The sequence below is a fragment of the Phascolarctos cinereus genome, unplaced genomic scaffold, assembly GCF_003287225.1.
Source record: "Phascolarctos cinereus isolate Bilbo 61053 unplaced genomic scaffold, phaCin_HiC Scaffold_4;HRSCAF=312, whole genome shotgun sequence".
In the NCBI taxonomy this organism is placed as follows: domain Eukaryota; kingdom Metazoa; phylum Chordata; class Mammalia; order Diprotodontia; family Phascolarctidae; genus Phascolarctos; species Phascolarctos cinereus.
Genome location: NW_027555847.1, coordinates 541,051,580 through 541,074,221, shown reverse-complemented (window position 1 = coordinate 541,074,221; position 22,642 = coordinate 541,051,580). Strand labels below are relative to the sequence as shown.

Below are 22,642 nucleotides of genomic sequence, written 5' to 3'. Positions count from 1 at the left end.
GTAGACCCTAAAAGCTAAATTCTACTACCAAAAACAGTATTCCAATTGTACCTTTTAAAAAAAGACTCTATAATTACAAAGATAAAACCTTCATCATTCCTATTCCCTTGAAAATGCTTCTTTAACATCATAATTATCTAAAATCTTATTTTACCCAAAATCTCACTTATAAATAACATTAAGTTTACTCTAATGTGATTATCACCTATAATCTGCAAAGTACAATGTAAAAACTAAGAAAAAAGACTACAAACAAATTTTAAATTAATTGTAACATTTGAATAAATATAACATTGAATATAACATTTGAATTTATGATTTAAAAATTGATATGTAACTACTGTTGTAAGTATTCCTATATTGTAGTATCATTAGCCGTACCTTAAACTTTTGTATGCAGACTGGAAATTAATTATTTAATTTAAAACCACAGAGATACTATTAAAATCTAGTAAATTGCATTATTCAAAAGTTATTTCCTCTTTCCCCTTCTTCCAAAGTCAACGTAAAAACAAATTAAGCAAATAACTGCAATTCTGAAGCTATATGGTCAAGATATGAATATCAAAACCTTTGACTTTAAAAAGGCATATAAAAGAACAAATATCATTAAGTATTGGGTGAAATTAATTTTCCTTTACACATTAAATACATCTATTATAAGTTACATGTTAAATGAATATTTGCACTTTGAAACTTGTTTTCCCAGTGACTAACAATTTAATTTAGGGGATCATTAAAATAAAAGGGCATGACTCTGTGATCATTAATTACCTGTGTGAATTCGGCTATGTCTTTCTAGTTGACTTGGTTTAGCAAACGCCTTTTCACAAGTGTCACACTTAAATACTCTTGGCTTCTGAGAACTTAGAGAAGGACCTGCTTGATGTGTCTGCATATGCTCCTGTTCAATAAACAAAAGAATGAATTTTTTTGAGACTTTTATGGGAAGATATAAATTTGGAATGGCAGGAGGGGATATAGCGGTCCCTCTCCCTCCCCAAAAACGACAACAAAAAATCCCAACAAACTGAGGATAATGAAAGTAATTGCTGTCTTTTATTACTTCTCTATTTTGCCCTATTTATTAGGCTGCTTAAACCTACAGAATTTTGATTCTTAGAGGTCATTTAGTCCAATGTCCTCATTTGGCAGGCAGATGAGGAAACAGAGGCCCAGAGGTGAACAGACTTGCACAGCTAGTCATCTGTCAATTTATCAGACTCCTTAACAGTTACAGAACCTGAACACTGAATGACACCTAAAAAAGTCATTCAGTATAAAACCTTTGTTTTAGACATCAGGAAGTTATGACAGATTGAGGTTAAATCACTTATCTAATTAGTCACAAAGACAGGACTAATAAGCTAGTCTCAGGACTCTCAATTTATTCTTTTTATAAAACATACCCAGGGTTGAGTATTACATACTTCTTAACATCTTCTCTGATTCGAATCAGTTGAAAACATTCTCCCTCTCCTCAAACTTTCCTAACCACTTTGTGTGCACATTTTCTTTGATCCAATCACATCTTACCATGTATTATGCATATACAAGTTTTCTTGTGTTTCTCAACCTCTACCCTATCACATAGTGGAATATAAGCTCTCTGAAGGCAGGGACTTGACCTCTTTAAATCTCTCTATTGCCTGTACCTGCAAAGTTCCCCTGTAATTTTTTTTTGGGGGGGGGAGAGGAAAGGGTGGACCCATGATTTCATTAGTGTAGCAAACTCCTTCCAACACAGATCAGCAACTGTTCTAGAACTTAAGTTTTACAGTGTTATTTAGGGCATTCAGGAGGGCTAGGGACTTTTACATGGTTACACAACTACAATATATCAGAGGCAAGACTTCCAACCCAGATGTTACTGACTCCAAGGAAAATCCTATGATTTACAAAGCCATTACTTGTCTCACCTTTCATTATATCATGCACTTAACAAATGTTTGTTGAATTGAATTACTGGGAACTATGGTGGCTAGAGAAAGCCTTGTGGAAGAAGCTTAGTATGCCATACTTAATATATGTTTGTTGCATCTGAAGTGGAAATTGAACTGGGTTCTGAATGATGGTTAAGTTCTGAATAAGTAGAAAGGCGAAGGGGATTCCAAGTGGTATATACGGCGTGAACAAAAGCTTCCAATAAAGTCTGAGCATGAAATCTCTAACAGAGCTGAGAACTGGTGCTAGGTAGTGAAGGGGACATATCAGCAAGTTGTAACCAAAACCACAGGACTAACAACAGAAGTATCCAAAAAATGGAAGCAAAAATGGAAAATGCATTAAAAGTGAGAGCTATCCACTGCCCTGGGGTATTAGGAACCTAGGAATAAGTAAAAACCATAATCATAGCCATGTTTTATATAAAGTAAGGCTAGCTCGGTGCTCTTGAGGCAGTGAGGTGGTGCAGGAACCTGAAGTCAGGAAGACAGAGTTCAAATCCAGCCTCAGATATTTCTATCTGTGTGATCATTGCCAAGTCAAATAACATCTGTCTGCTTGAGTTTCCTCAGCTGTAAGTTGGGGATAATAACAGCACCTACCTTACAGAGTTGTTATAAGGACACATCTGCAAAGTGCCTGGAACATTGCAGATGCTTAATAAATGCTTATTGCCTCCCTCATCCTCTCATTTCCAATATTCAATCACTTGCCAAGACATCAAATCTAACTCTACAATATATCTTACATCTGTCCTGTTCTCTCTACCAACATGGCTTTATGCTCTAATTCCTCTTAGCAAAACTATTTCAATATCCTCCTAATAGGTCTCCTTCCTTCTGGTCTCTCATATCAATCCTTCACACAGACACCAAAATAATATTATGTAGGCACAGGGCTGATTAAGTTATTACCCTGTTCAAAATCTTCAGTGGCTCCTTTAGACATTATCTTTAGAATAAAATACAAAGTTGTTATCATGACATTTAAAACCCTCTACAATATGATGCTAACTTAACTTTCTAGACTTATTTCATAGGTAGCAATAGTGACCCTCAATCCCTCAAACATTTCTACATTTCAGCCAAACTATATTATTAGCTATTTTTAAAACTTAACATTCAATTTCCAATATTCATGCTATTCGTGGAAGACACACCCTTCTTCCAGTCACTGCTTATAATCCTTTAGTTTCCTTCAAGGTGCCTTTAATGATTTCTCCCACTTATTAGAGCTCTCTCCTTCAAATTATATACTTATTTCCTCTTAGTAGAATTCAAACTCCTCCAGGGCACGGGTTTTTCATTATTGTCTTAGCAATTCCTTTTGGTCAAACAAATTTCTCTTAATTGCCAAATCTGATATTTTTTCTCAACCCATTCCTTTTTTGGCTTCTTTGCAACATTCCACACTATTAATCACCCAACCTCTCTTGGATATTCTCTCCTCTCTGGGCATTTATGACATTATCCTCTTTTGGTGCTCTTCCTACCTAACCACTTCTACTTAGACTTTTTTGCGGTATTCTCATCCTGATCACAGGATGTGATCTTTAAGTGTGAGCATACCCCAAGGCTTTGTCTTGGGTCCAATTCTTTTCTCTCTTCACATTCTCTCCTTTGGTCACTTCATCCCATAGGTTCATTATCTCTACGAAGATAACTCCAAGATATACAAATCTGGCCCCAGTCCCTCTCCCCAGAGTTCTAGCCCAGCATAACCAATAGACTACCTATTTAACATTTCTAATTGGATGTTCTAAAGGCACCTCAAACTCAACACTTCCAAAACAATTCATTCTCTTTCCCCTCAAATCACATTCCTTCTAAACTTTTGTATTTCTGTCTAGTGCACCCATGTACTTCCAGTCATTCATGTATTCAACTTCAGTCAACTTCTACTCTTCACTCTCCCTGTCCCTATATTCAAGTCAGCTGCCAAACCTTGTTATTTCTACCTCAACATTTTTCACATCATTCTCTTTTCTACTGGACATTTCATGCCATTCATGTCCTTATCCCTTCTAAGTAGGATTATTCCAATAGCCACCTAATTAGTCTCCCTGTCTCAAGTTTCTCCCTTTTCCAATCTATCCTCCAAATAACTACCAATATGACTTCCCTAAAGCACAAATCTGCCCACATCACTCCCCAATAAAGTCCACTGCTCCCTATAATCCCCTAGGATGAAATAGAAACTACTGCTTGACTTTTAAAGCTCTTCATAACCTATCTCTGGCCTACATTTCAGCCTTTTAGTATATTATTCACCTCCATGTGCTCTGTGATTGAGCCAAATTGGTCTTCCTACTGTTCCTCACATGCAATACTCCAAGATCTCCTATCTCTGTGAATTTGCACTAGTTGTTTCCTAATGTTGGGATCCACTTCCTTTTCACTTGTCTCTTAAGAAACTATAGTATTCCTTGGCTGAACAAGGTGTGGTATATGAATGTAAGTAAGGGAATACTACTGTACTACAAGAAATGATGGCAGGCAGACTTCAGAAAAACCTGGAAAGACTTATATGAACTGATGCTAAGTGAAGAGAGCAGAACCAGGAGACCACTGCACACAGTGATAGCCCCACTGTGCAATAACTAACTTTGACAGACTATGGAGTCTGAATGCAGATCAAAGCATATTATTTGCGCTTTCTCTGTGTCCTTTTTTTGTTTCTTCTTTCTCATACATTTTCCCATTGGTTCTAATTCTCTTTACAACATGACTAATATGAAAATAGGTTTAATATGAGTGTATATGCAGAGCCTGTATCAAATTGCACACCATGTTGGAATGAGGAGAAAATCTGGAACTCAAAATCTTATGGAAGTGAATGCTGAAAACTAAAAATAAATAAATCAATTAATTTTTTAAAAAAAGAATCCATGGTATTTTTTTTTAAGGCAACTGGGGTTAAGTGACTTGCCCTGGGTCACACAGCTTATAGTATTCTTCAAAGCTGAAATCAATTGTCATGTTCTACATGAAACCTGTCCTGATCATTCTAGCTGCTACTGTCCTTCTCAAATTTTATTTATTTTGCATATAAAGTGTATGTGTATACAGTCCCTCTTGATATAATGTAAGCTTCCTTGAAGACAAAGACTGTTTCATTTTAATCCTTCTATTCCCAATGTGCAGTATGCATGTAGTGTGACTACTTTATGTGGTGTCTGGAACAGAGAAGGCACTTAATAAATACTTGTCTGTCTGTCTCTCTATTTCACACTCACACACACACATACATTCTGCACTTAACACCAAAAAAAGAGTATTTCTGTATACAAAGTAAAACAGAAAAAGATAATTGCAAGTGAAATTTGTATCTATAATTATGTAGTTTGCTACTTAAAACAAGTTATAATAAATTTAACATTACTTTCAAAGCTGTCTTGTATGTCTGTGTCTCCTTATAATGTCTTTGTTCTCTTCGTTCATTTTCTTTTAAATGCTTCAATGACCCTGTTTCCTCTCTTTTTTTTCTTGGTAACATCCCTAGCCTTCTCCCCAAGAAATCCCCTGACCTACAACTTGAACAAAATAAAAATAAATAAGCACAGAGAAACAAAATAAATCCACTCATTGTCTACATCTGAAAACAGTTAATACATACTTGGTAACTCCTTGACTGAAATGAATTTTAGCATGAGTGTGCAATAGCATTACAAGATTAAAGGCAAGGGAGCCAGTTAGAAGGCTACTCTAATAGTCTAGGTTAACTTAACTAGGATACTGCTATAAGTAATGAAAAGGAAAAAATGGACATGAAACCTTGTAGAAACTGAATTAAATGGACTTGAGGATTGATTTGAAATGTGTGGTAAGGAAGAGAGAGAGAGGAGTTAAAGAAATAAATTAACATGCTGTTTTGAATCTCGGGGGATAGGAGAATTAGAGTGGCATTAATAGAGGGAAGGAAACCAGATGGAAGTGATTCAGAGCAAGAGACGATAAATTCAGTTCTGGCCATAAGAACTGGTGGGACCTCTGGCTGATGTTTTTAAAAGGCAACTGAAAATATCTGTGTGGTACTTCACAAAAGATACAGCCTTGAAGAGTAGTGATAGCTGAGCAATAACAAATAAATTAGTACTACCCTTTGGAGCAATGTGTCATATACATATATCTGTAAGGCACACATGCCCTTAAAATTACAAACAACAGACTTGAAAAATTACTTTGGCATCTAAACCTCTAATATTTGAGGAACAGTGTTTATTAAGCATTGTCATTGTACACTATGCTAGGCATTATATATAGCTTTTAGGGAATTTATGTACCAAAGCTGCCCAAAACTAGGCTTATTACAAAATATTCACAGAATCTGCATTTCTTCATGACATTCATAAACAGAACAAAAAGTGCTTCAATCTTATCAGATTATTTCTACTAGATATAAACAACAGACTATGATAAAGTATTTGGAAAGCTAAACAAATTAACTTCAAGCTAATCATTCAGCTTCACAAAACAATAATAACAACAAAATTTACATGCTGGTATATTACATTTTGCAAAGCACTTTACATATGTTCTATTATTTGAACTTCACAATCTTGTGAGACAGGGAATATTATTTTCCCTATTTTAAAGAAGAAACTGAGGTTTAGTAAGGCTGAGAGACCTGTAGGATTTGTACAGTCAAAGATAACAAACTATCTGACTATATTTAGTGTTTAGTTATCCAAATGCCAATAACAATTTATATCAGTCATCAGCAAAAAGAGATGTTATTTTAGAAAGGAAACCAGTCTGGCACATCATTTTCATGGGCTGTAAATATAAACAGAGCTGAATTAGGATTCCCAGAGCTTATCAAGCGCTACCCATGCTGATCCTGACATAACTATGATAAACATACAAAGGAAAACTCCCTAGTGAGCATTACACTCTACCTTTCTTATATCTAATATATTTTCATTTTTATATTAAAAGTAATAAATAACTGACAGGTAATTTTGCTGTACTAAGCATTCAAAATGATTTTAAGTTATGCCATTGAGTATACAAATCTAATTTTTTTCTCTTTTCTCTAATCCTTGAGCCCCTATCAGAAAGTCCCAAATCATTCTTATTCTCTTTTTAACTGCATATTACTGTTCCTGTGATGAAATGATCCTGAGAAGCAAGAGAGCAGACAAGTTTCCAATGGGGCCAGATTAGAGAGTACAAACCTTCTACCCCCGAGAGAGAATGGAGTTATACATGAAATGATTCTCCATGTCCCTTGACCCTTTGGTTTGGGTAAGAATACCATGAAAAGTGGGGAAAAAGAAGGAAGGCTATATAAGTAACAGACAACTGTCTAGGTCTGAGACATCACTACCCTGGTAGAGGAAGCTTTGGAGGCCCAAATAGGGACATGTCTTTTCTCACCAAGCACTGTGTTAGGAAGGCAAAGAGTGGTATTTTAGTAGGACTTAACCAGGAGTGAAAGTGAACTATGCCACAGAAAGACTAATTTTGGACAAAGGGGAGACTCAGCAGAAAGGACCTGCTGTAAAGCCACACCCTCCCATTTCTTAACTGAAGGGTGTAGAAGAGCTTAAAAGGTTAAGAAATGGCAGAACTGCCAATCAATAAAGAATAAGACTAGGAAAAGGAAGTCAGGTAGGAAAGAATAAGAATTTTCGTAACCTTTCAAACTACTTTGGTAGTAGTAAATCCTTATTAAAACACATAAGGAGGTATAAGAATGAAGAGGGCTTTGCAGACACTGCCACTGGAAGACCTCAACTTTACTCAGTCTACTGAGCACTAATTCCCGTTGCTGCTGCTGTTGCCCTCAGCCAAACCACCAAGGGCCAATCTCATGTATATCGACCTCACCACTGATGACGTGCTCCACCGTTGGGTTACTTTCAAGCTATCTGCAGACAAGTTTCCAAAGAAACTTCCATTAAGAATCAATCCCTTTGGCTGCAAGGGCTCCTGCTTTCCCAGAATCACTGCTGGGTTTATGAATCAATGTGATGATTTCACATGCTTAAATGGCACTGGTGTCAAGTCCATCCACAAAAAGAAATTTCCTGATGAGAATTTCATTCTGAAGCACACCAGCCCTGGCATCTTGCCTATGACAACTGCTGGACCCAACACAAATGACTCCCAGTTTTTCATCTGCTGTTGCTAAGTATTGCTAAGACTGATCTGCTGGTCAGCAAACTTGTGGTTTTTGGCCAGGTGAAAGAAAGCATGAACAGTATGGAAGCCATGGAATGCTTCAGTTCCCAGGATGGCAAGACCAGAAAGAAAATCATTACTACTGACCGTGGACAAATCTAAGTGTTTGTTTTTGTCTTCCCCACTAAACCATTCCTCTGTAGCTCTCATACCGTGTAATCCTTGTATTCTCACTTACTATAAATTCTCCTTAGATTTCATTTCCCTTTTTCTTCCTTAAGTATGCCTAGAATATGAAATAAAAACTAAACTATAAAAAAAATGGAGAAGGAAATTCCTGTTAACTTCTCTTGAAAGAGAATTTCTGGTTTAGGAAATAGCTAAGGGAAGCAATGGTAGCTATTGTAGTAATTTAAAGGGGGCAACAAGTAAGTTAATGCCTTTTCCTTTGGTCCATATAAGTGGAAAGCTTTATATGCTGAATTGCTCCCTACTATGTAAAAGCCAAGTGGCACTGCTTTCAGGAAACCTTCCTACATCGTTACATTCACTTAACAACTTCCCCTCACAAAGCCTTGTCTTTTGTGACTCTTTAATATACCTATTATGTAACGTTGTATATTACAGCTATCTGTGTTGGTGTCATGTCTCCCAACTGGACTGTAAGATCACATGGGGTAGGAACAATGCCTTTTCTACCTTTTTTGAAAAACCAACCTCACTTGACACTTACTAGCTGTGTGACCGTCGCCAAAAGGCAAAAAAAAAAATCAATCTATCTATCTATCTACCTATCTATCTATCTATCTATCTATCTATCAACCACAGTACTTAGCAAAGTATAGCTCAAAGTACATTCTAACATCTATAATCTCTCACTTCCTCTCCCTTTCTCTCCCCATCACAGGACTACCATAACAGTACTTTATCACCTCTTCCATGGACTATTACAACAGCCAAGTTAATCTCCATAGTTCAGGCTTTTTGCTCTCTCTAATCCACATACACCTCCCAGCTCAAGAAGCTTCAGTTGCTCCCTCCTGCCTCTAGCATAAAATGTAAACTCCCCTGTGTGACATCTAAAGCCCTTCACCGTCTGGCTCTACCTTGTCTTTATAAACTTATTTCACATTACTCCATCTCACACATTTTCCACTGTAGCTAAACTAGTATTTTTGTTCTCTGTAGACTTTCTTTCTCCCATCTTCATGTCTTTGCACAAGTAGTCCTTTCATTCCTGAAATGCTTTCCCTACTTGCCTCCATTACTTGGAATCCCCTTGAAGGTTCAACTTGGGTACCACTTCATATGAATGCTTTCTTGTTTTTCTTGAAGGGCTACTGCTCTTCCTCTCACAGAAACTACTTCGTATATACTTTGCATTTACTTACATGTGCATATGTTATTACTTCCATTTGAACAAAAACTTGCATGAAATAAAGGGACTGTTTCTTTTTCTGCCTTTGTATCCCATGTATGTCTAGTGTAGTGTTTTACATAAAATGTTTAATATGCTTTCTGAATTGTAATAAATAAATGTGAATCTTTTTGGCTTTGTTTCAGTACCTAGACTAAGATGGGGAGAGGGAGGCATCACAAGTCCCTTAGAAAGGATTAGTGATTATCAAACTGGAGAGCAAGTATTTTTCCCTAAGTTCAATTTCATGCTGGGGTTATATAGAGGATCTTTTAACCAATATTTTATACAATGAATTTTGGGCTTTTAAAAAATACATTTTTTAAGCCAAAGAAACACATGAGGGTAGGCCGTATGGAGAATAAGAGCATTAAGAAGCACTCACTGAAGGATCAGATATCTATATTTATAATATACATGATAAAGAGATTCCCCAGTTTATAGTCATATTTTAAAAAGGTTCAGTGAGAAAAAGTTTGGCATCCAGTATGGACTAATTTCATTAATGAATTATGTTTCCAAGAACATTTATTAAATATACGAAAAAATGCATAAGTACCTCATTGGGCACTCTAAAAATGTTTACAGAATTTGTACTTTGAGCACTGGTTATTATTATCATTTTCACAAAGCATTCGAGAAATTCTTGATTCCTCAGAACACTGATTTCTTTTAGTAGGGTTTACTAACTTATTTCCTTTCAGGAAAAGAAAGGGAGTATTTCAAGTCCTAACAAAACCACAACTGCTTATATCTAACACTCAATTATTTTTGATAAAATAATATTTGTTAAAAAGCACAATAAAGATGACACTTAACCATTCTGAAAGAATAATTACCTTGAGATGTGTTGCCCGTTTGAAGGCTTTACTACAGATAGGGCAAACATGGATCCGCTCTTTGCCGTGAACTTCTTTGCTATGGTGCATTAACATGGTTGCAGATGAGAAAGTGCGATTACATTCAAAACACTGGTGTACTCGACCTTCTTTTTCAGATTGACTGCCTTTATTCAGGGTTGGTGAAACATCAGTCACCTGGAGAAATTTATGAAGAGAATTACTTTATATTTTTAACAAAGTATAGTTATTCTTTGTGTATGGTTATTAAAAGCAATGATATGCATGCCACTATTTCTTTTTCCTACTTATATTTAAATAGTTTAACTGACAGATATAACAACAATTAAAAAAAACACTAAACCAAACCAAACCATACACTCATACATTAAACACTCATCCAAGCTGCACATGTTTTATCAATCTACAAATGCACACAAAAGATATGCATAAATTCAATTAAAAGTGCTCCTTAAGGAAATAAAGAACAACACATAGCTGAAGGAATATTCAGTACTTGTGGTTAGACCATGCCAATATAATAAAAATGGAAATACTGACAAAATTAATTTATATATTTTAATGTTACATTAATCAAATTACCAAGGGGTACTTTATAAAATTTGATAAAATAATAAAATTCATTTAGAAAAGGCAAAAAAAAATCTAGACTATCAAGGGAAATGATGAAAAGAAGTAGGGACAGAGAGGAAATAGTACTTCCAGACCTCAACCTATATTATAAAGCAGCAGTCATCAAAACCATGTGGTATTGGTTAAAAAATAGAGAAATCAATGGAACAGATTAGACAAGGGAGAATCAGAAACAACAGAACTCAACAGTTCAGTGTTTGATAAAATGGAAAACATAAATTGCCAAGGAAATAACTCCTTATTTGAGTTAAAAAAAAAACCTGCTATGAAAACTGGAAATCACTCTGGCAGAAAGGAGGGTTAGAGCAACACCTTATACTACACTCCACAATACTGTCCAAGTGGATACACGACCTTAATATTAAAGATCAGACCTTTAAAAAATCAGAAGAAAAACAGATCATTTACTTCTTATAGTTATGAGTAGAAGTATTCTTAATTAAAAAAGAGATAAAAGCACTTACAAAAGATAATGTTTCTATGAAACTGAAAAGCTTCTGCACAGATAATATTAACATATGTAGAATAAGAAGGGAAGTTGTCAAATGGGAAAATAAAATCTTTGTATAAAAATTCTCTGATGAGATTTTGGTATTCAACATATACACACCACATAAACACACACACACACACACACACACACACACACACACACACACACACACACACACGTATATACTCCCCAACAGATAAGTGGTTAAAAGATAAAAACAAATATTTCTCAAAAGAAGAAATGTAAGTATTCACAACCACATGAAAAAATGTTCTAAATTATTAATGACAAGAGAAATACAAATCAAAATAAACCTGAGGTTTCATCTCATATCCTATAAATTAAGAAAAATAACCAAAAATGGTAATAGTCAATGCTGGACACTAATACACAGTTGGTGGAGCTGTGAAATGGTATAACCATTTTGAAAAGCAATTTGGAATTATGCAAATAAAGTGACTAAAATGTCCACACCCTTTGAACCAGAGACTCTATCACTGGGCTCATACCCCACGGAAGCCACTGATAAGAAAGACTCCATACACTCCAAAATATTTATAGCTGTACTTTTTGTCACAGTTAAGAACTGGAAACAAAGTATATGCCAATCAACAGGAGAATGGCTAAACAAATATGGTCTATTGAATATAAAGGAATATTGCTGTGCCATAAGGAATGATTTGTGTAATGAATACAGAGAAGCATAGAAAGAGGTGTACGAAATGATGTTAAAATAGAGTAAGAAAAGCTAAGAAAACAATCAACACAAGAACTACAACTATGCAAATGGAAATAAATCATATCAAATAAATCAAAAGTGACTGCAACAAAATTATAAAAATCAAGAAGGATTTGAATGAAGAGATATGAGCAGACATTTCCAACCCACCCCTTTATGGAGTTGGGATGCTGCCAGGTGTTACCCATTACATGTGTTTTCAGACTTTTTCAAACTATTCATCGGTTATGATGTTTTGCCTCTCTAAAAAATGCTATTTGTAATATGGGATGGCTCTATGGAAGGGACAGAGAAAGAAGACACTTGGAATAACTACAAAAATGTAAGAAACAAAAGATATCAATAAAAACTTATTTAAAAAAATCACTGGACTCACCTGAAAACTATGATTAAAAAAAAAAAAGGTCGTATACCCGTTTCAAAAAATCATAAATGAAAACTTCCAAGTTCTATTAGAACTAGAGGGCAAGGTAAAGATAGAGAGAATCCACTGACCAGCTCCTGAAAGGAACCCAAAAGATTTCAGGAATTTCACAGTCAAAATTAAAAACAGAAAAAATACTAGAAGCATCCAGAAAGGATTACTGTTTATAGACTAAGAAACTATAATCAAGACCACACAAGACCTGGCAGTTTCTACTAAAAATGACAGCAGATATTGGAATACTGAATACTGAATTCCAAAAAGCAAAAGACACAGGCTTACAACCAAAAATAACTTACCCTACAAAGCTGAGTATAATCCTATGTAGAAAAATAAACAGACTTTAATGTAATCAGATAACTTTCAAACTTTTCTAATGAAAAGACTAGGAGAGTAGGAATCTTGAAATAGAAACATAAGAGTTAAAAAGAAATTTAGAGAAGTATATTTGTTTAAGCAATTTTGGAAGGGACTATAAAATGATGCAGTACTAATTTTCTGATTTTCTAATGGGAGAGAAGAAACCAGAGCTCCTTTGGGACTCTAATATCTCAGAGGCTATTGAGGAGGTTAAATAAAAAAACAAAAACAAAACAGAGGTCCTGAGGATAGACTGCTTCTCTTCTAGGGCATTTAGGGGGAAACAGAATGGTAAAAGGAATACGCCAATGTAGAAAGGAGAAAGAAGGGAGTCTCACAATTGGAGTATCTGAGAAGTACACATGGAAGAAAGGGTGAGAAGAGCAGGTAACAAATAAACCTAATTTATGGACAAACATACATGTAAACAGTTTGGTATAAAAATATATCCAACTCAACATGGGAAACAAGCAGAGATAAAGAAATAAGGAAACTTGAGAGGCTAAATAAACACTTATGCCATTGATGCTATACTGCTCAAAAAAGTTTTACAAAGACTTTACTTTCCATCAGTAATTGCCATATAGACTTGAGTCAACTCTTATTTCTCATGAATGAGGTAAATTTTTATTCTTTTTTCCATATATTTTCATATACCACCATGCTATCATAGTATATAAATATATACATATAGGGCCTATATTTATGTGTGTATGTATATGTATATATGTGTATACACACATATATGTAAATCAATGCAGAGCTGAAAAATAAAACACTACCAGTATTCTATGTCATTCTCCATTTATAGGCATAACATTGCCCCAGTTAGAGTCATTTTGCAATCATGTTATTATTACATTTTAACCAGACATAAAAAAGTTATATCATAATGTGTATTACTGTTATCTCCATCCTCTCCTACCACTATAAGATCCCTGAGGGCAGAGAATATAATAATTCAACTTGAAAAATTCAACAAAGTACAAAGAAAAAAATGACTTTTTTTTTACCAAAAAAGTCTATATTCTATAGGAGATATAATGTACACAAATAAATAAGTATAACTTAAACTTCCCTCTCCTAAAACCTAGCATAGTGTTCTCACACTATCCTTAATCAATATTTTTCTGTATTATATTGTACTGTTTCCACTGTACACTTGCCTTGGGATATATTCCTGTAGCTTTACTCCTCTTGCTTATTCCACTGTGGCTCTTTGGAATGTCTGCTCTTGCTATTCTAACAAATATTCCTGCCTCCTGGACTCACTTAACACACCTCACTGTTCCTCAATTCAAATGAAACTGTGCATTCCTCTGAGCACTTCACATTAGTTAAAACTCTGCCCTGAAGACTACTCCTCCAGGAGGAGAGTTTTGTATACAACCTTACTGACCATTGCCACATCCAGGCCATTCTTCTACCACCTTAGATACTCCTCCTCCTCAGAGTCCATGCCATATAACAACAATAGCAACAAGAAGAAATTAATATTTGTATGGAACTTTAAAGATCTGCAAAGCCCTTTACATATTTGGTCTCATCTTCACAATAACCCTGTGAGATAAGAAAATTAACATTTCCATTTTACAGAGGCTGAGTGACTATTTGCTCAGGGTTACACAGTTTATAAGTATCTTAAGACAAGATTTGAATTCAGGTCCTCCTGACTTCAAGTCCAGTGTACTATCCACTATAGTACTTGTTGTATCCTTGCTATCATTTTTGCTACCACTCTTCTAATTTCCTCAATGACTTTTACACTTGGCTCACGGTAGTCACCCTTTAAAATTAATATTAATTTTTAATGTAATATTCATTTCATTAATAATTTAATATTCATTTTAGATGATACCCTCAACATTCAAATAATTCCACATCCTCATTAACTATTTTAAATAAAATCTTTTCTTTATCCTACCTTCAACTATACAATGTCCAAACAGCCTCACTTTTTCAGAGAACCACTTGAATTAATATTTAGGAAGACAGGGAAAGGCTGTTTGTAGAAAGTGGGATTTAAGTCGAGAGGTGAAGGAAGCCAAGGAAGCCAGGGAAGCCAGGAGGTGGAAATGAAGAAAGAGAGAATTCCAGGCATAGGGGACAATGGATGAAAAGATGTGGATTTAGGAGAGGAAGTGTTCTGTGGGAGGAACAGCAAGAAAGCTGGTGTTGAAGGGATTATAGAATAATTAAAGAGTAAAATGCAGTAAAGGACTAGAAAAGAAAGAAAGGGAAGAAAAAAAGGAAGGGGTCTGTGGGTGTCAGGTTCTGAAGGCTTTAAATGGCAAATACAGCATTTGATATTTGATCTGAGAGATAACATGGAGCTATTATAGTACTGTACTTTCCTGAGGAGGGTGTGGGTTTGACTTGGTCAGACCTGTGCTTTAGGAAGATTAATTTTACAGCCGAGTAGAGGACAGACTGGAGTGGGGAAAGACTTCTGCAGGAAGATCAACAAGAATTCAGCTAAAAAGTTCAGGTATTAAGGGATGGGAGCCTGTACTAGGTAGCTATGTGAGTAAAGACATATGCAAAAGAAGTAAGAGTAGAAATGACAAAAGATCAGATATACAGAGTGAGTAAGAGGAAGTGGTTTGAGCATGATAACAAGGATGAGAGTTTAGGAGAGTGGTACCCTCAACAGTAACAGGAAGCTAAGAAAAGGCGAAAAAATAATGAGTTTGTTTTAGATATGCTGAGGTTGATATACCTATAAGACATCATTTGGAAATGTCCAAGAGGCAACTGGTGACATAAAACTGAAGCTCAGGAGAGAGGTTAGGGCTAGATATATAGATCTAGGAATCATCCAAAGAAAGATGACAATTGAACTCATGGGCACAAGTGAGATCAATAAGTGAAATAGTTTAGAGAAAAGACAGAGCTTTGGGGGATACCTACATTAGTAGGTGTGACCTAGATGAAGAATTAGCAAAGAAGACCGAGAAAAAGCAGTTAGGCAGAAAAACCAGGAGAACCAGCAGTGTCATGAAAATGGAAGAGAATATTCAGAAGAGAGTGATGACAGTGTCAAAGGTTGCAGAGAAGTCAAGAAGAATGAAGATTCAGAAATGGCAATGGTGATGAGATTTGGCAATTAAGAGATCAATAGTAACTTTCGAGAGCAGTTTCAGTAGAATGGTGAGGATGGTTGTTGAGTAAGAAAAAAATAGACCATATATCACTAAGAAGTCTGATATACAAGATACATAGAGAACTGAGGTGAACATATAGACCAGTAGCTAGACAGAATAAATACTATCCAAAATTTTCAAAATGAGAAGTGTAAATTATCAATGACCATAGTAAAAAAATGTTCCAAAAATCACTAAAAAAAATAAAAGAAATGCAAATTAAAATAATGAAAAAGTTTTATCTTACACTCAGTTGATTGGCAAATGTGGGAAAAAATTGAAAGTATGAATAAAGCAAGGGTTGTGGGATGGTATCCTGTAAACAGGTTGTTTGTATGTAGTTATTTGCATGTTATTTCCTCCATTAGATTGTGAGTTCTTTGAGGGCTGATTTTTTTGGTACCTCTAACATTTAGCATAGTCCCTAGAATATAGTAGGGGTTTAATAAATGTTTATCGACTAACTGACTGTGGAAGGAGCACTGAATTCACTGTTGGTGGAGGGGTAGATTGGTTCAACTGTTCTGGAAAAACAATTTGGAATTAAGCAATGAAAATCACTAAACTGCTCAGAACCTTTCACCCCAGGATCCCGATACTGAGCGTATGTATACTCCACAGAGCTCAGAGGCAGAAAGATGGGCCTCGTGTGGATATCAGCTTTTTTTTAAGATAGCCAAAAACTGGAAACAGTGGGTATCACTAACTGGGGAAAAGCTGAAGAAACAAAGTAAGAAGAGAATATCATCAATCTTGTTGCTTCAATAAACATCTTACTTTAAAAAAACTTAAGGCTTTTCACAAAGAACTCCCTCTTCTCTCCTCCTCCTTACCTCACATAACTCAGATGCCTTCTCCTACTATCTCCTCTTTCACTTTAGTCTCACGTGAAGAGGTGGCTCTCTCAATGACCTTCAATCTTGTCCTATCTATTAGCCATTTTCCTACTGCCTACTGTTTGACTTTTAAAGTACTTCATAACCTGGCTCATTCCTATATTTCAAGTCTTCTTACTTCTTCCTCTCTTCCACGTACTTTACAATCCAGTGACAACGTTCTTATCTTTGCTGTTGCACGTACTCCATTTTCTGACTTTAAATTTTCACTGGCTATTCCCCATGCCCAGAACCCTCTTCTTTTTCATCTCTATCCCCTGGCTCCCTTCAAGTCATACTTGAAGAGGTTCTGATCAAGAGAAGCCCATCATCTCAAGTACCACTTAAAGCTTCTTTAGGAGACACTGAGATTCAAGTAGCCTGGTCAGAGAAATAAGGAAACTAACAGACACCCCTCCACCCCTCTGCCTGGGCTGGACAACAGAATAACAATGTGCCTAGATATTCTGGAAACTCTGAACTACATCCCTCAACCTGTCCCTGGTTACCTGATCTCCCTGCCCACAGCAGGCTTTCCTCTATAAGAACCCCTAGGTTCTCTTGGCTAGTGGGCAATTCCCAGAAGCACCCATCTTCTGTGGGGGGTTGGGGGGAGGAGACTGAGACAGGACCACGTCTTTCTTAAGGAGCTAATGTCTCCATTAAAGAGCTGTACGCCAACACTCCCCCCACTCCAAGCTGGAGGTCTCTCTTAAGGAGCAGAGGGGCCTGTCTGGTATGTGGTGTTACATATGCCTTTACTTGATTTGGAGATAGCCTGAGTGAAATCTTTTGAGATAACCTGCCATATACATACACTACCACATTTTGGGGTGCCCCTGAACTTCAACAATATTAATATCCCATTTTCTGTCAGAAGCCTTTCCCATTCCTTATTAATCTGAATGCCTTTCCTCTGAGATGATTCACAATTTATCCTGTACATATTTTGTTTGGACACAGTTGTTTGCATGTTCTCATCCTTATTAGATTGAGGTCATTCGGAGCAAATACTTTTTTTTTTTGAGGTCCCAATGCTTATCAAGCACTTAATAAATATTTATTGATTAACTAACTTTAATCCTACTGAGTCTATGGTATTTAGAAATCTAAGAATTGTCAAACATAACAGTATGCTGTACCTGATAGGTGAGTTCATCAGAATTGCCTGAAGTTGAATGTGGTGTGTGGCTCACTAGTATTACTTGCTGTGACCCTGTCCCACTTTGGCCAGAAAGAGAGGAATCTGTTAGTAGAGCTGGGAACTGCTGAGCCTAATAAAAGAAAAATATAATTTCATGAGCTGTACAGTGACTGCCAAGTAAACAATAATTTTTAAGATATCATACACATTAAAGATGAATCATATACTGTGAGAATAGTATCATAGCTTTAAAGCTGGAGGGGATACTGGAAGTCATCTAGTTTAGCGCTTTTTTTTTTGCTTTTTTTTTGCTTTTTGTGAGGCAATCGGGGTTAGTGACTTGCCCAGATTCACACAGCTAATAAGTGTCAAGTATCTGATGCTAGATTTGAACTCAGGTCCTCCTGACTCCAAGACCAGAACTTTATCCACTGTGCCACCTAGCTGCCCCTTCAGCCTTTTATTTTACAGAGGAGAAAACAGACCCCAAAATGGAGTGAAAATCAGTTAATATACCTCAAAATTATGTTACTCTGTGGAATTTAAGTCCCAGAACTTTTAATGTCCTTGATTCAAGCTCATTTTATTTTGAAAAGCACCAAGCATAGGGTCAGGAAAGTGGAAATAAGAAGTGGTTAAGAGGATCATGGAGTTAGGAATTAAAAGGTAATGAATACTTCAGAGAACTTACATAATAAGCACTAGAAAAAGAATTATAAGTGTAATGTGAAATTAGAAGCACAAAAAGAAGATACCAACATAAATATAGATTTCTAGCCTATGGCTTAGAGAAAATGATTCTTTAATTTAGAGATTTTTTTTTGTTTGCAACTTAAAAGCGAAATGAAGGAAACTTTACAGGTATACAGAGACATAAATGGACAGAGTGTTGAACTTGAATTCAGGACGGCCTGTATTCAACTTGGGATTCAAACACTTACTAGATGTGGGACTCTAGGCAATTCATTTAACTAGTATGAACACAGTAGGAATTAACAATACAAACACAAAGTAGAGATAATATAATACTTAAACCCATTTTAGAATAAGAGAGCTACAGGCAAGTATCTGAATAGCACTAGTAATTTTCCAACCCTCGACAAATTACCTGTTCATTTAATAGTTTAATTTCATCCTAATAAAGCTAGAACATTTGATGAAAATGTGGGATGCAGTACCTATAGAGTTTAATATGTAGTCAAGATAAACATATATAGCTAAATAACATGTAATAATTTGTCTTGTTCCTTTATAAAAAACTGAACAGTATTTTCAAGGTGCATTTTCCCCTCAATTTTTTATAGGCCCTGGACCATCCTTTCATGCTTCTAAGAGGTGACCTCTCCTAACCTCCCAACCTTTACTTCTTAGTTTAAGAACAGTAATCAAATCAACCTTACCACTGCTTCAAGGAACAGTTTCAACTATTTATTGGCTTGACTCACTGTCCTGTAACTTCTCAGACGAGAATTCCTTTCTCTATTTCCCACTCAAAAAAAAAATGTGCTCGCTTCTTTTTTTGTAAATACAAATTTCTTAAGAGAAGAGACTGTCTTTCTTGTATTTGTGTCTCCAGCAATGAGTACAATGCCTGTCAGCCCACAACTATTTATTAAGCCCTCACTACATGCATTTTCCTTTGATGTCCCTCATGCCTGGAACTGTCTTTCTCTTCATCTCTCCCTCCTAGCTTCATTCAATTCTCAGCTAAAGTCCCAGCCAGAATCCTTTCAAAGTCTTCCTTAATTTTAGGGCCTGGCACACGGTAGGCATTTAATTAAAGCCTGATTGAGTAGTTATACAATTCTTGACAAAGCTTTTTTCTTGGATAGGTTTTTTTTTTCATCTGTTGTCCTCCAAATGGCTTCATTTAAATGTACTCAGGACGATTATGTCTGCATGGGCTTTTGAATAAACTTTGCTTTCAACTTCTTTCCACTACTTATTCATGAAGCAATCTTGCTTATAATCTCTCACTATCCACAGGCATAAGCTATTCTCACAGACAAGTTCATAGTCTAAGTCAATGTTGGCTTCCATGGCACTCCATTTGACAAAGATATCAATACTTCATTCAGACTCTACATGCAATTGCATATACATATGAGAGAGAGCATAAAACTACCAATGTTTATATCCGGGACAAATACTGCACTTGAATGATAAGGTGGATCAAGATTTGAATATCTTTCCTATTTTTCTACCATCAAGGGATCAGAAAAATGCTATTCTATCAAGTGCCAGTCTCCTCACCTATCCTTTTCCCACTCACAGAGACACTTCTGCCTGCAGACACTGTTTCTACATCGTCCATGATGTTCTGCACAAGATGCCCTTCTCCAGACTCTGGGCATGGAATGTCTGGAATTCTCTCTCTCCATCACATATCCCCTTCTATAAGAAGCTTTCCTTGATCTTCCTCAGTTCTCTCTTGATTATCTCCTACTTATCCTTCATATAGCTTTTTTGCACATAGTTTTTTTATGTTTTCTTCCCTGCTAGACAGTGAGTATCTTGAAAGTAGGCACTGTCTTTTGCCTTTCTTTGTATCTCCAGCACTTAGTAGAGTTGCTTAACAAATGTTTACTGACTGTTAGGAAGAAGAGAACAGAATGGATTTCCTTTCGGAAGTTACACTTTTAAAAAAATTAATCATAAATTTCTCCCTGAAATAATCACCCATCTTTGTAACAACAATATTCTTCCTTGGTAACATGGCTATAAATCATGGAACACTATAGTGTCCAAAGAACTGAAGCTGTTGACCACTCAATACGTAATGGTAGATATGAGCTCCTGGAAATAAGGAGTGGGGGGTGGTGGTGAAAATCACAGAAAAAGTTATCACTTCTCATTACCTCTACCTGCTCCCTTAACCTTGAATGCCTTCTGCTCCCTATTCTACTTGTTTGAATCTCTAGAGTCCTTCAAAGCTCAGTTCAAATTCCACTCTCCCTATAAAGCTTTTTTCGATTCCCCCCTAGTCACTAATCCTTTCCTCAAATTATCTTATATTTATTTTGTATATACTTACACAGATACACATATATGTTCATGTTGTATCCCCTAGTAAGAATGTAAGCTCCTTTGAGGGTAGGGATTGTTTCAATATTGTTTTGTATCCCCAAAGCCTAGAGTGAATGGTACCTGACACACAGTAGGCACTTAAAAATGCAAGTGGATCAACTGAAGAAACAAACACAATCCTTCTACAAAATTCTGGGTGCTTCAATTGATGCTTTTTTTCCTACATTGTAGCTAATTTCTATTGTAACTAGTTGGTGGATGTACTTAAGCACTTTCCTTCCTCCTTTAGTTTCTATAGTTTAAAGCCCTTCTGATTAGATTTGTAAGACTTCAGGCAAATACATTTTTCCCAGCTCTTTCTTACTGAATCAACTGCCAGGTCACGAGGATGATATCCCTATGTTTTAGTAATTACTCCAGTAATATAATTCCATTCATATGTGCTATCTTTAAAAGCAGCTGGTTACTTCCCAAGTCTATTTTTCTCTTCTGAATCTTTTGCCTTCAATAGACAACAGTGGTTTGAAAATAACATTTCTGGCCCTAACATCTTCAGTTTTCTGCCCAAGACTTTGTAATCTTAGTAACGCTTCAAGATTCCTTCAGGAAGTATCATCTGTGCCCATGTGAATCACCACAAGTAGTCATCCATTTTAATAATTTTTGAGAGATTATCACATCCTGGATATAAATGCCTTGAGAAGACGGCGAAGCTTTCTACTGTCACAAAAGTTTAGCAAATAGTTTCTTGAAGGGAAATATCAGTTATCACTACTTATCTTTTTTCTTGACAGTAACTGTAGATCTACGTCATCATTACTTTTCCTTCAAGAAGAGTTTTGTTTCTTACTTTCAAGTGTTAGAGATCCTTTCCCCACTAAAAACACTGTGATATTCTTTCATCCAGTTTCTTGACATGACTCAGGATTCTCCTCTACCTTTTCAGAACATTTGTCTTCTTGATTTTCACATGAAGGCCTTCATTTTCTTTAAAAATTTTTTTTTTTTGCAAGATCCGGTACCTTTACTCGGCTGAATGAAAAATGATTACAACTCAAATGATAGTGAATGAGGATGTTACCTTGCCAGAAAGGTTTATGTTCACTACCAGAGTTATTTATTTAGTAATTCCATACTGTTCATAAAGTCAATATAATTGCTGCAGAAAAATAAACTCTGGTTCTGAATACCCATTTATAGTCAATAGCATCTGGTGGTCCTCTGTTCCAAGGGGAAGAGTTAATGGTAAAGTCCTGTCAGAAGGTTTCACATCTACAGGTTCTGACAAAGGACTTTTCTGCAGGGGATCTTGTTCTTTAAAAGTTTTATCCCCCATGGTGGAATCTAGAATTTTTGTCAGATCCTGTCCATGTGTAATATGCCCATGTAGATGAACTCTAGAAGCTTCTGGAAGCCATTTGCCCTCACCTGGCTCTGTTACAGGAAAACATCACTGTA

At 36.0% G+C, this 22,642-nt stretch overlaps 1 protein-coding gene across 5 annotated transcripts in view; it reads right to left on the bottom strand.

Moving 5' to 3' along the window:
• Positions 1-22,642, bottom strand: part of ZNF236 (zinc finger protein 236) — a 221,866-nt gene that overhangs the window by 17,921 nt on the left and 181,303 nt on the right. For 3 of the 5 annotated variants that reach the window (XR_013486249.1, XM_020986928.2, XM_020986930.2), the window contains 3 exons: positions 18,156-18,287; positions 10,326-10,523; positions 775-904 (listed from right to left, as the gene is read on the bottom strand). Coding sequence is in view for 4 of the 5 variants with exons in the window: in XM_020986928.2 (XP_020842587.1) it covers positions 775-904; positions 10,326-10,523; positions 18,156-18,287 (460 nt within the window). In the remaining variant the exon portion in view is untranslated. The remainder of the gene's footprint in view (positions 1-774; positions 905-10,325; positions 10,524-18,155; positions 18,288-22,642) is intronic. The other 2 variants (XM_078153550.1, XM_020986929.2) reach the window with 2 other exon arrangements.